Source organism: Takifugu flavidus, chromosome 22 (assembly GCF_003711565.1).
Source record: "Takifugu flavidus isolate HTHZ2018 chromosome 22, ASM371156v2, whole genome shotgun sequence".
NCBI lineage: Eukaryota > Metazoa > Chordata > Actinopteri > Tetraodontiformes > Tetraodontidae > Takifugu > Takifugu flavidus.
In genome coordinates, this window is record NC_079541.1 from 7,907,903 (window position 1) to 7,922,376 (window position 14,474).

The 14,474-nt window shown below is 45.0% G+C and overlaps 1 protein-coding gene across 1 annotated transcript in view; it reads right to left on the reverse strand.

Moving 5' to 3' along the window:
- The window catches only part of LOC130519206 (thyrotropin-releasing hormone-degrading ectoenzyme-like), a 47,239-nt gene that overhangs the window by 23,185 nt on the left and 9,580 nt on the right, over positions 1–14,474 (reverse strand). The window contains exons 5-6 of the mRNA XM_057022406.1: positions 11,064–11,190; positions 480–634 (exon numbers count right to left, since the gene is read on the reverse strand). Coding sequence (XP_056878386.1) covers positions 480–634; positions 11,064–11,190 — 282 coding nt within the window. The remainder of the gene's footprint in view (positions 1–479; positions 635–11,063; positions 11,191–14,474) is intronic.

Here is a 14,474-nt window from a genome sequence, read left to right on the forward strand (position 1 = left end):
GAATTGGTGCGTGTACAAGCGGATCATTTGAGTGTTTATTTTTCGCCGGGGCTCTTTTTGTGTTTGGATTTGCAGCAGCAGGTTGAGGCTCAGCGACAGCGAGTTTATTCCAATCAGATTTCACTCTGTCACCACATGTAACTGCTGCTGTCTTTCCAGCTGAAGATGTTTTCATCATCATATTTAATGTGTGTGTGTGTGGATGGGAGGGGGGGGGGTCCACTGTTAAAGCCAAAACTGTCAAAACAAGAAAGTCAAACATCGTCTGACCTTTGATGAGGGAAAACCATTTGGCGGTGTCGATTTTAGCTCGTTATCTTGCAACAGCTACCTGTCGGTGTCCCACAGGGCTCTGTGTCAGGCCTGCTGCTCTTTCATCAATACTTTAAAACCTCATGATACCGATAGTCTGCTGCCACCCTGCTGGCTCTGTGATGTGTTTTTATCATGAATTTCATACTTCAGCCAGATTTCTATACCTGATGGCAGATTTCGTGGACGACCACCATGGTCAGCTCCATCTGATAGGATGAGGAGGACACCTCAGCATCCAGCAGGATCTTCTGCTCCACAAAGACGCTCAGGCCCCAGTTCTCCATGGCAGCATACGGATGTTTGGGCACCGCCAACAGGTCTGAAAACCACAACACACAATTATCAATCAAACAGTCTGAGTAAGAAACTGCAGCTTCCTCAGTGGATTCATGAGGATTTTAACCCAGAGACGATCTGAGATGCAGCCTGAAGGTGATGGGTGACAACGATGATGATGGTTGAAACTGACTGAGTTGATGTCTGTAAGAATGTTTCATTTCCCATCATGCTTTGAGTGATGCAGTCATTAAACATATTGTTGCCTGGAGTCAGCCGGTTAGCGATTAGCTGCACCTGAGCCCCATCTAGCTTTTTTTTTTCTTTTTCTGAACATCTCTTTTGGGACTCTGGAGCATGTGAGGTCCTGATTCATCACTTTGTGCATGAAGCAGTTTTAGCTGTCCTGAGGGTGATTCCTCATTGGCTGCAGAGCATCCATGAATGACTGAAAATAGGCTCAACTGAGAGACGCCAGAACATCAATCTGCTGCCCACAGCTCCTCAGCTTCTCCTGCTCACTTCATTAAAAATTTCTGTTACATCAGAACCTGACACGATGCTAAAGACTAGCGGTTAGCATGCTTCATCATTGTTAATGCTCTGAGACGTCACAACAGACAAAATCTAAAAATAAGAATTCGCTCACTGTAGCAGAAGGAAAATTCAGCTTCGCTAAATGATTCGCCAGCATGTGAACTGGTCCTGAACCAGCTCAGCCAGTAGAGACAGGCTCACTCCAGTCTGGAGAGAGCAGAGGACACAGAGGACCTCACAGGACACATTGAGACTGAGTCTCATTTTAAACCCGAGCAACGGAACCCATTTGTGTTTGTTCAGCTTCAGCCATTAGTCGTTATCTGGTGACAGCTGTCAATCATCAGGTGACCGATTCAGCCATCACACTCTTCAAAAAGAAAACAGCAATTCAGGAAGTGACACAATGGACATATTTCAAAGAAAAAGAGCAGACAAAGACAGACAGTCAGTCAGACAGACATTCAGTCAGACAGACTGTTGTTGCCTGCAGATATAAAAACAGCTGCTGTTGACTAAAATCTCTGATTTTTCTCAGTTCTGTCCCAGTTTTACAGCAGCTGGAGAGAAGAGTCTCTCTCTCTCTCTCTCTCTCACACACACACACACACACACACACACAGGCACACACTTACTCAGTCGTTTGTTATAATTGTCTATTCGTCTGCTCATTCCTCGGTGACACAGAGTTCATATTTCAGTGTTTGCCGCAGTATATTAAGTTGAAATCATCAGTGATTTGGCAGAAACATTGGAAACGTTTTTTCTGATGTTTTTATATTTTTCCATCAGGAATCTGAGAATTGAACTCCAGTAAAAGAGAAGAGGAGCCTCATTCTGTTGGTGTTAATTATCTCATAAATTTCAGACAGGATTGTGTTCTGTGGGTCAAAAATGTGTTTTTGTGTTAAAGAGAATCAAACAACCAATCACGCGTCAGCGTTTGCTCACAGGCCTCATCATGATTGGCCGACATGACTGCGGCTCAGAGGGCTGAACTGATTGGTCGGCTCTGGCATGTGTGTGCGTGTGTGTGTGTACTTGTGTGTGTGTGTGATTAATATAAGATCAGTTCACCTTAAGGCGGAAATGTTAATGAGGCCGTTTCAGTTTAAGGTGGAATATGCAGATGAGACATTCTCAACAGACATTTAGATTAAAATGAAATTAATCATTTCCGGAAGCTCTTACACACACACACACACACTCACGCGCGCACACACACACACAGTCTATTACAGCTAAATTAAATTCTCTTTCTCTTTGACTCTCTTTGATTATTTTCCATCAGAAGTGGAACCAACCTGAACTGGTTCACATAGCAACTGTGACGGAGCATCCACCACAAACATTTAAGAAACATGAATTTTTAAAAGCGTCTTTCCAGAATCAGTTGTTGCATTATAGCAGTTGCGCCTGTAAATTTTTGCAACATAGAACAAAAGAATGAGAAAGAATTTGTTCTCATTTGTCATGAAAAGTTCCTCAGGAGTTCCTGACGGAGCCCTCGGTGAAGGTTCTGGGTGGAACTGTCCTCTTCCAGAAACTGCAGCGACGAAAGTCGCTAAAAATACGACGCCTGGTTTTCTGGTTGTGACTGGGAGGAGGATCAGGTTCACTGGCACCTTCACAGGAAGCGTGAATCACGCCGTGTTGGATGGTTCCTCCTCTGAGGTGACTTCAGAGATGATCCGTAAAAGCAGCCAGTCGTCCAACAACACACACGTTTCTGTGATTCGCTGCCATTTTAAACGCCAACTCTTTCCAACTTTAATGATTCAGACATAAACCATCTTCTTCTGTGAGCTTCATGCAGGAGGAGGCGCTGTTGCAGATGAATTATCTTCAGGATCTTTCCAAGACAAACATGTCAAGTGTTGCCATAACAGACAACTTCACGCACTCTTAATTGATCAAGACCACAGTTTATGTTTTAGTTTATGTTACAGCTAACGAAATGCTTAAATTATTTTCCAGCTGTTCCTCAGGTTCCTTCTCCTCAGGTTCCTACTGTTGTCAGAGATGGTGATGAAGGTCATTGATCTGAGACAGTTCAGGTTGAAGCAGATCATTGGAACATTGATCCCTCCACCAGGTGGTGATGATGAGTCAATTAGTGATGGATCCGTAAACCTGTTTGTAGCATGACTGATGTGATATCAGCCATGTTTTTCCTCATCACGGTCATCTTCTGCTACCAATTTATGGCCTTCCATGTGTGTGTGAGTGTGTAGAGGAGACTCAGAGGACAGTGGCCATCAGACCGCCTGGGGGAGCAGCTCGCTGGCTTGGCGAGGGTCCAGCCCAGCCAATCAGAAGCCTGGATTTCCCTGCAGTGATGAGAGCTGAGAAATATTCTACAGCAGAAATGACCTTTAAAAGGTGATAATGAAAAGGCAGGTAGAACGTCAGGTTCCCTCTATTGGCAGATCCTGATGGTCACTTGTCACTTCCTTTTGCGTGTTCCTGTTGGACGTAGTCATTTCCTGTGGCAGTGACCAGAAGGATGACCCGTCCAGCTGGCAAATGTTAAAATGGTGGTGCCATCATGTCCGAGGGGGCTTCAATAGATAAACATTATTGACAAGAAGTTCCAGCATCAGCATCCATCGGAGGTTCTCCATGATCTCTGATGGGCTGCCGTTCTCTGACATCACACAGATGATGTTGGCATCTCTTCTGCTGGAATCAGAAACATCTGACTGCCCAAACAGGTCTTAGCTCCATGGCGATGGCCTTGCTGGAGACAGAAGACCACGCCTCCTCTCTGATGTAAGTCCAGCCAAACAGATGTTGGGTTGCTGTGGCGCCGTCGGTCATTCTCTCACTCATCTTTCTCCATCTGCTTTGTTCATTCCTGTGTTCTCTCTTTCTTTTCCTCCATCTGTTCATTTCTCATCACGTCTTTGTCACGTGAATCGCTCGGCCGTTTTTCCATCTGTTTTCTCCGTCAGATGACTGGACGGCTGTGTTTGAGCCTTTGACCTGGCAAAATCTCTCTGATCTTCAGCTTCTCAGCTGTGCTGCTGAGATAAAACATCTACAGAGTGCCGGGAAACTTCAGGAAGAACCTTCAGAAATAGCCTTCAGGAGCAAACTTCAGGAAGAATCTTGAGGAGAAAGGAAGAACCTTCAGGAAGAACATTCAAGAGCAAACTTTAAGAAGAACCTTAAGGAAGAAATCTTCATCAACCCCGACTCCAGAATATCAGGCTCAGTCTGTTCATCCAGACAGATGTCCGAAGAAACGCTGAGGTTTGAACATAAATGAGCAGAGCTGACAAGGCAAAAACAAATCGTTTGTCTTGGTTATAAGTGCTAAATGTCTCGTAGCACAGGTTGGTGGGTTCCTTTCATCTTTAGAACAATAACATTCATAAAGTCTCTGTGAATTCCAACGATGTGGAAATGGGAGTGAGATGAATGAGCCTCGTTCACAGATTGGAATTAATCTGCTCATTAATCGGTTCCTGCAGCCAGTAAAACCGGAGCTGAAACTCATCAGCGCTGGGATCAGAACGTTCACCCCCAAGGAACGGGAGGAGTGCTACACTGTAAAACTACCCTAAAATATTCTTTAGTCTCATTAGTCTTTAGTCTATTTCAGAAAATGTAATGTTTTTAACCAATTGAAGATTAAGGAGGAAATCTTTTTTTTAAAAAATCAACTATTAAAATCCAGTCAACACCCGTTTAAAGCATTAAAGTCTGATTAGCAATATTCTACAGCTCACTCAAACATGGTGTGTTTAATATCTGAAACTTTGAAAACTATTGAGATTTCAGGGTTGCTGCCGTTAAAAGGATTTATTCCTTAAATGAATTACAGTTTTTAATTTCAGAACCTTCAAGAACAATAAAGTTCACAGCCACAACAATGAAGTTGATGGTGTGAAATCAGATTTAACCTGGAGCTTCATATGAACTGGAGCAGAAAGAGACGACGATGTCATCAGAGAGATTTAATCCACTTAGAACCTAATCCTCCATTGTCCGAGCTGCCTCCGGGCTAATGATCGCACTAATTATGAAGATGTCATTGTTCTGCTCATGTGTATGTGTGTGTGTGTGTGTGTGTGCGCGCGTGTGTGTTGCTGCTGGCTGAACCAGTTCTGTCTCTGATAGCAAGAACTTGAAGACGTTAGCCGAGGTTAACCACCAAATATCAGCGCTCGCGGACCTTTGTTGTTATTGTGGAACCCCAGAACTGTGTTTTAAAAGACGTGTTCTGAAATTTTGAATAACAAATTAAATTTAAAATTAAAAAAAATTAAATTAAATATTTAATTTGTTGTTTTTTTACTTCTATTTCAGTGTATTTAACACTATATGATAGCAATGTCACCAGTTTGATGCTATATGCTCAGTGGATATTTGTTACTACCAAAGAAGTAACGATATTTAGCATCAGGCTGGGCCAGAGGGGTCAAAGGTCAGAGGCTGACCGAATCTGGCGCCACTGCTTAATAATCTCCTCCTCAGCTCATTAATCATTAATCAAATTAACAACCTCTCCCTTACTATCAGCGTGATTTTAGGTCACCGCTAAAACCGCTATCCTAATTTGTCCATTTAGCCATGGAGGAGGCGGGTGTTTAATGGCACAACACAAACAAAATGGTGGCGGTGGCATCGAGAAACAGAAACGGCTCATTAACCTGCCCCGTTGATCCGACCACACCAAGACACAAACCTGTGTTTTAAGCGATGGTGATTTCACGAGCTAGTAGTTAAAACAAGTCATGTAGCAATGTGGTCACATGATCAACCCTGACTCCAAATAAAGACTTTCATGGAGAGAGAGATGTTTCCATGACAACACATGATGGGTCAGTAAGTCAAAGAGAGGGCAGCAAGAGGCTCACACACACACACACACACACACACACACACACACACGCACACACACGGCAAACACACACAGACACATAGTCTACAGATATCAGATTGCTGGTAGTCATAGTAACTATTCTGTGAAACTCATTGGTAATTCAAATGCATATGACTTGTTCAGAACACATGGACACGCCCCTCGCCAAAGGCCAGACGTCCACCTGTTAGAGTGGATGGAGAAAGAAAAGACTCACATCTGTAAACTTTTTCATCTGTTTTCCTCAAACTCCAGGTGAGACGTCCAGAGGTTAAATTGTGTGAATCAAATCTCATTACAGCTCAATATATCATTTCAATCACTGTTTCCTCAGGTAACCTGATGTCTGTGTGTGTGTGTGTGTGTGTGTGTGTGTCTATATGTGTGTGTGTGTATGTGTGTGTGTGTGTGTGTCTATATGTGTGTATGTGTGTGTGTCTGTGTATGTGTGTGTATATATGTGTGTATGTGTCTGTGTGTGTGTGTGTGTATATGTGTGTGTGTGTGTGTGTGTATGTTTGTGTATGTGTGTATGTGTGTGGTGTCTGTGTGTATGTGTATGTGTGTGTATGTGTGTGTGTGTCTATATGTGTGTATGTGTGTGGTGTGTGTGTGTGTGTGTGTATGTTTGTGTGTGTGTGTATATGTGTGTGTGTGTCTGTCTGTGTGTGTGTGTATGTGTATGTTTGTATATATGTGTGTATATGTGTGTATGTGTCTGTGTGTCTGTGTGTGTGTGTGTGTGTGTGTGTGTGTCTATATGTGTGTATGTGCGTGTGTGTATGTGTGTGTGTCTGCGTGTGTGTATGTGTGTGTGTCTGTGTGTGTATGTATCTGTCTGTGTGTACATGTGTATGTGTATGTTTGTATATATGTGTGTATATGTGTGTATGTGTCTGTGAGTGTGAGTGTGTATGTGTGTATACTGTATATGTGTGTATGTGTGTGTCTGTGTGTATGTGTGTGTGTCTGTGTATGTGTGTGTATGTGTGCTCTCAGCTGACACAAAAATAGCAGCTTCACTATTTTTCTCCAATTAAACCTCCAATTAATGACGACTAATCACAGGTCTGATGCTGTGACTAAGGAAAGACAGGAGAGAGGTGGGAGTTGTGTGTATGTGTGCATGTGTGAGATCCAGTTTGCTCCACTCCACCAGGATGATCTAGCTCTAAATGAGTCCACGATCACCGATCGAGGGATTCATCTTGAATCTGACATTTCCCTGCACGCTCGGCTTCTTGAACGTCACCACCATCTTTTTGAATGTTACTTGTAAAAGCTTCCCTGTTGCCACACACCTTGACTCTGAACTGCTGTCTCTATGGTGATCAGGCTGATGGTCAGTGATGAGTTGCCATGGTGATGTGACCCACAGATAAGGGTCTCCCTTTGAGATGGTGGCCTGGTGTTGTTCTTCAGGTCTGCACTGGAACAGTAGCTGGTCCAGTTTAGATTTGGCTCATTGACCCTAAAAAGGATGCGGTCTTGCCGACGGACTCTTTCCTCGCGACATCCTCAGAATGCGAGGAGTGGAGCCTCATCAGTGGCCGCCGTTCGGGCTCAGCTCCTGGGGGGGCTGAGGAGGGTTCTGGCTCCTCTTTACTCACAGCTGGAAAGGAATCCTTCACCTCTGGCTGTTTTCCCAAAACGCTTTGAAACAGAGACGCTGTCCCGAAGAGCCTTTGCTTTCATCTATCTCGTCCACCGAGCTCCACAAAAGCTGAAACATTTTCCTCAAGGCGACAAGGTCGCTGTGGGGGACTATTGAGGGACACAACGGCGATAACGTCTCCATTCATCACCAGGCTGGTCTGAACCATCAACACACAATCACAGATACAAAATCACCCGGAGCTCACAAAAAAAAATTACTCAACAAAGTTGCCCCCTCTGGTGGTGCGAGGCACTACAGTCCCATCGCTGACAAACTGCTTTCTGTCTTATCTTCCAGTTTAAATGACTTTATCTCCAGATTTATCAGCCCTAGTATAAATTAGCATCATACTGAAGCCTTGTGGGGACAAAAGTGCTGAAAAACTTTCAGCAAAAAAGTTTCCACGGTAACAAATGAGAGACGTTCCTGCTAAATATCCTTCAGCACGAGAGGAGAGACATGAATTTAAAAAATCATCCACAAATGCAGCAAACCCACCAGGAATCTTCGTCTGGGCTTTAGCGGCTTGGAGGAAAAATGATCCACGACAGCAGCTAATGTAGCGGGACAGCTAACTGAAATATTTACAATAGATGAGTGAGGAGGTGATCTGCTGCAGACGAAAGAAGCCGGAAGAAGTTTGATTTCTGCAGCTTTAACAAATGTGATGACAAACTCTGATAATCTGACTGATCCGATTATCTAACTGATGAAATTGGTCACTGGAGAAAATTTAAACTGCGTCACTGTAAAAGGTCCGGCATTCGCTGATTAACATTTTTCGTGAACAAGCGAACCATTGAATCGAGTGGCACAACAATTCTTTAAATTGAACCACACAAAAACAGTTTGAACATTTTCATCGAAGCGACTTTTGAGCATTAATAAGCAAACTTTGACGCTTTTACCAGCATTTAGAATCAAATTAAATTAAACAAATCAGGAGGAAACAAACAGACGCTCTGCTGAGGCAGCAGACAGCTGATCAGCCCCCAGCAGTGTGTGTGTGTGTGTGTGTGTGTGTGTGTGTGTGTGTGTGTGTGTATATATGTTCTTGTGTGTTCTTGTGTGCGTGTGTGTTGAGTCCATCTGTTGTTCCATGTTAGCCCACGGCGACGGCACAAGAGACTGAACGAAACATGAAGAGGAAAGAGAGATAAAGAAAACATAGGAGCGAGTGCGAGTGTGTGTGTGTGTGTGTGTATTAGACCTCCGGCAGGGATGCCTGTGTGTCTCTAGATCCCAGATGGAGACAGAACTCAACAGAGCATATTAGTCCAGTTGGTGTACTCTCTCTGTCACACACACACACACACACACACACACACACACACACACACACACACACACACACACACACACACACACACACACACAGATAATTCTCTAGGCAGTTTGATCACCTGAGCCTCCGCTGGAGGAATTTGTCTTTACTGCAGCATCAGATGGACTCATACGGAAGCCTAAAGAGGCCCTTTACGAAGTCTGTGCAGAGAGTGGGGAATGTGTGTGTGTGTGTGTGTGCGTGTGTGTGAACTGTTTGGATGGTATAAAATGAGTCAAAGTTTGGAGTTTGTGTTCTGACTGTAGGAGCTCCCTGCCAGGAACCGCCTGGCCTAACAGGCTGCAGCATACAGTATGTGCGAACTTCTTCTTTCGTTTTTCATGATCAAACTTAAGAGGTCTGACAGGAAGTCGATCACAAAACAAATTTAAGCTAAGTAGGAAACAATAGCCCAGCTAGAGACATTAAATCAGCTGATTATTGATCTAAAATGGTCATAAGCAATAGTGCTATTGACAGAGGGGACAGCTGGTTACTAGTCAGGGTGGTTGAACTTGACCTTTAACCTCTGTCTGCTGAATTTTCGTTACCAGAAATCATTGCAAGGTCGATGTCGATGCTCCAGCCTATTCGGATCAAAAGCAGGATCTGGACTAGATTTTTATGAAGAGGATCTGACTCTTCATCAGGTTCTCTGTCTCTTTAAATTTGGATCATCCATTTAGCATCGTCCTCTCAGGGGGTGCCGGCCCCGTACCACAGCAGATGGAGCCCTGGGGCCCTGGGACCCAACACACACACACACACACACACACGCATAGATACTGGATTCATAACAGACATGAATTCCATCTCTTAAATGTGAGACTTAAGAGCAGAAAATGCTAAACTGGGAGGAGAAGGGACAAGAAGGGAACCTGAAGGGACATCGAGGTAATCAGTATTTTGATCAGGACTCTGCTTGTTCACAGCTTCGTCCCCTCAGCCTCCTTTATCAGGTCCTGTCAGACCATCAGGCCCACTGAAGCATGCTGGGAGATGGATTCTTGGATGTTTAGGGGGCGGGGCCAGGCTGCAGATGTTTCTAATCTAGTGCAATGTCACCGTTGCTGCTAAAGGTTCTGTCGTTAGCCCAGCTGCCTTTCCTGGTCCTCTGGAGGAACAGTCTCACATCTGATCACCTCGTTTTGTTTGACGGAGCTGTGCATTAACGCGCAACAACACATCGCTTCGTTCCTATGATGCACCTGTGCGGTTCCAAACAAGATTGATAGATCGGCTCGGGGAGACTGAACTGAGGCTCAGCGGAGCTTCAGGAAACTAATAACATCCATCAGAGACGCTCGTTAACGTTCACTAATCAGAACCAGCGGTGGGAGGAGGTGATCACTCAGAGTCACCTGAGGGAGTGATCACCTGATCAGGTCCGAGGAGAAGATCGTGGCGGCATCGGAAATGTTGAGTGGAAATATCTCCTCAGAAACATGTGGCTGAATCTCAAGAGAAGATATTTGCCACCTTATCACAAGCTAATCACTTCTTCATTCCTCTGATTCATCAGCTGTTCTTGAAAAAATGCCCAGTGTTGTTTTCCCTGTTCCGCTAAACACAACGGAACCTTTGAGTCAGCAATGTGGCGATGTGAGGTTGTCCTTGTACGGTCTGGATCGTGTGATCGAACAAATCTGCCTGTTATCACAGCTATTATGAGCGTGAAGGTCAGGACGTTAACGTCAAACCTGACCAACAACAGGAAGCTTTGATTCTGGGATTATGGGAGCTGTTAAATGGATGTGGACAGGAAGGAAGTGTGTGACACGGGCGGTGCGGCGCCAAGCTGATCACATTAGCTACAGAGAGAGAAGGAAGCACATGAGCGTGACGTGGCTGATTGGTTCTGGCAGCACCAGCGTGTCAAACACAAACAATTATGAGGACAGAAGAAGGAGGCGGAGTTAAAGGGAATTAACTGTGCTGACAGGAGTCATTAACAGGCTGGTGGATGGGAGAGGAAATGCCAAATATGGTCATACGGAGAGGAGCTGACCAATAGGTGAACAACTGATCATTGTAGCAATAGAGCAGGTTGACGCCACAGCGCCACCTGCTGTCAGCAGTCTTACCTAGCTTAGGCAGTGAGTACTGCACTTTAAAGTAGTCTTGGTAAAATCCCAGAAGCCTCTTGGTGATGTGGAGCGCATAGTCGCCGGCTCCACTGGCGATGGCATCGGGCCGAGCGTACAGACGGATCTGAAAGAAGACAAACGTAATCAGGTCGAGTTTAAAGAGATCTGAGATGGAGAGAGAGGAACGCGGACAAAAGGAAATAACACGATCGGACTGAGCCAAAGTCCAGATGCTAACTCAGTCTGAGCCCGTTCAGCTTCAGTTTCAGATGTTCAAACACAATCAGAAGCGAGTCCGACAGCACTGGACCGCTAAGACCACAAATGCTAACATGCTCACATCTGAAATTCTAATGGTTGGAGTACTTTTCATGTTCGTTTGAATGTTCTTATGCTAAAAGGGGGGCTAACACTAATGATACTTGGCAATATCATCAATCAGAGAGCTGTTAATGATTGGTTTAATATGTCGTAATATGTGAAATGGTAGAAGATGGAGTGGAATAATCAATTGTGGAGGAGGGATCACTGATTGAAACCTTTTCATGCTCATGAACATGAGCATCATCTTCCTGATGGAGTCTTTAAAGGTCTGGTTGTTTGTTAGCGCTGCTGTTAAAGTCTGTGATGGACTAAAATCTGATCCTTCAGATCCCTTTTCTCTCTAAGAGGTTTCTCACAGGAGAAATGTGCTGCACTCGGATCCAGCAGATCCCAGATCATCTAAAATGGCTTCAGAACAAGCGAGGACCACGTCTGAGTTGATGCTCAATCAGTTGAAAGTAAGAAAGTGGGTATGTGAAGCCAGAAGGAACCCTGAACGTAAGCCAGAGCTGCCTATTCGGGCCTCTTTGACGGAGCAGTTTTTGATCGCTGCTCTCCTGTGCGATCGCCACAGCTACTGGTGATCTGCAGCTCAAGCAAATATCTGATTCTGATATTTTCTTGTTCATTACGGAAAATTGTTTGGTGCATTTTTTTAAGCTGCTTCTTTTCCCCAGTTTGAGCTGCAGGTTTTGAGTGAAGGAAAGCCATAAAGCTAATTAGCATTTTACTGGATTCACCTCTGATAACCCGACAGAAATTCTGATAAATACGATGCCAAGGTTGCTCCCTGCCAATTTTCAGGAAATATTCATACTTTTTCCGCTCCTCTTCCTCTTGTTTTGACCTCCGCAGCTGAACTCATCTCAGAGCGCTGCAGCCGCCACGGCGAGTATCTGCTTGCAAAACCGGAGCCCTTATTGAAATCACAGCTTGTTGCTGCGACAGCGAGTCGCTGAATTGAGAGTCGTCTCCTGAGGTTCGTTGTGCCGTCCGCAGCCATGTTTATCACGCTCGCCGCATCGTTCCGCAAAGTCGGCGTGATGTCAGAGTAACAGGTATTAAATGCAAGGAAAATGCATCTGAAGAAGATCTGGAGTTAGAACCCTGCCTGTAGAGCTGGAGAGTCCTGTTGTCTGGCCTTTCACCTGTGGCATGATGGGATATCACCTCAACTTTGAGTTGCTGTGGAAACACATGAAAGTGCCCCTACCGGGTCATCGGAGGGGGGGGAACAAACGATTCCTTCAGCACATTATGTTGTGGAGCAGAATCCCAGCTCCCCTCACCTCATCCCCATTCGTCTCTTTTTCTCCTCATTTCTCCTCATTTCCTGGTTTTCTTCTCTCCTTGTTATCTCTGCACTCATCCGTGACATCACTCGCTCCGTCTGTCGCCCTCAGATGAAGGATGAGCTGATGGACGCTCAGCTGCTGCAGCTATTTGATGGATGGTTTAGCAACTGATGCGGGGCACCGTGAGACATACACACATCCAACCGCACTCTCTCTCACGCACACTCCGAGGTCCTTGACTTTGAGGCCTCAGACAGTCTGCTCCGCATCCAGAATGAACGTCTGCCGACCCGAACGTCCGCTGGCTGCGGCGCCGCACGTCTCATCACTTGAGCTGCCGCCGCCGCCGTGAGGAGCCAAACTGACCCAGAGTCAGAAAACAGATGAGGGTCTCCGTCAATGTCAACAAGACCAGCGGGACGAGTGTTGACTCCAGAAGCATGCAGACGTTAGCGACACGCCGGCCGAAACTCCTCAGCTGTGTGGTTACCACGGCAACTTCCGTTTGACCGGCAGCCAATTGAAACTGCACTTTGTTGTTATTGAGATTAATCTGATATATTCTGGTTTTAGTTTCTGATTTTGAGGATTTGATGGGTCGGACTGTTCGTTAAATGCGTTGATAGAGCAGAGGGGTTTAATGTTTGGTTATTGATCTGGATTGTTAATTAAATTAAAGTGGAGTTTGAAATAAAATCAAACCTCTGTTGAAGTTTGATTACTGATTTCTGGCAAGCAGAAATCAGCTGATTATCATGCAGAGCTAACCCTCCACAGAGACGCTTTATTTGAACTAACCGCTGTCACATTAAAGCTTCTTTTATAATTTAAAAATACCCAGCTGACCTATTGAGTGTTGTTTATCATGGGATGCTTCTGTTACCATCTGCTGGGCTGACATTTAAACCCTTCCTGCAGAATTTCAACAGTAAATAAAAGTTTATTCCAGCCATGAGTTGGTGCAGATCATGTCATCTCGACCCAGACGATGAGTTCAACTCTTTCGTGTTTAGCCAGAAAAGATGAGGATTTTTGTTCTTTCTCATATAAAGGAGGAGGAGGAGGACTGTTGGTGTCAGAGGAAGCTGCTCTGCAAACAGACGGCAGCTACGGCAGCTATTCCAGTGCCTTGAGGCTGAAACGCGTAGAGAAAGAAAGAACAGAGGAGAGGAGAGGACAGGAGAGGAGAGGGGAGGGGAGGGGATTAGCATCACCATCACTTGGGGACTTCATCCCTGCCCATAGGGCTCGTCTTCACCATCATCGCTGCTCTTCTTTCAGATTGGATTGAATCCACAGGTCAAAGGTGAAGAGCAACCCAAAAGCCAAGTTCCTCACAGGAGGAACCAGACCGAACAAAGATCGGAAGAGGAAACCAAGCTGGTAAGCAGCCGGTGAACAGAACTTCCAGATAACAACAGGTTGTTTCTTTCTTCTGTGGCTCATGTGACCAAAACCACAGTCACATGACAAAAGTCACCACACCCTGTGCAAAACCCCAAGCTGCTAATCTTTCAAATGATCTCGGAATTATGTTCTGAACGCACGTGTGCACGAGAGGTGTGTCATACTGCCAACAGCAGCGGTAACATTTAACAACCCCCAACGTTTGTATCTATATTTTAGTAACAGATAAATAAATCAGTACATTTGTGTTTGCTGCTCAGGACTGAGAGAAAGCAATAAACTCAACATGCACACACACACTAGAAGAGTGTCGATGGTTACAAATGAGCCACATATGCTTTGACTTTGAGCATTTTACGAAAATGATCATCAGTGCGTGTGT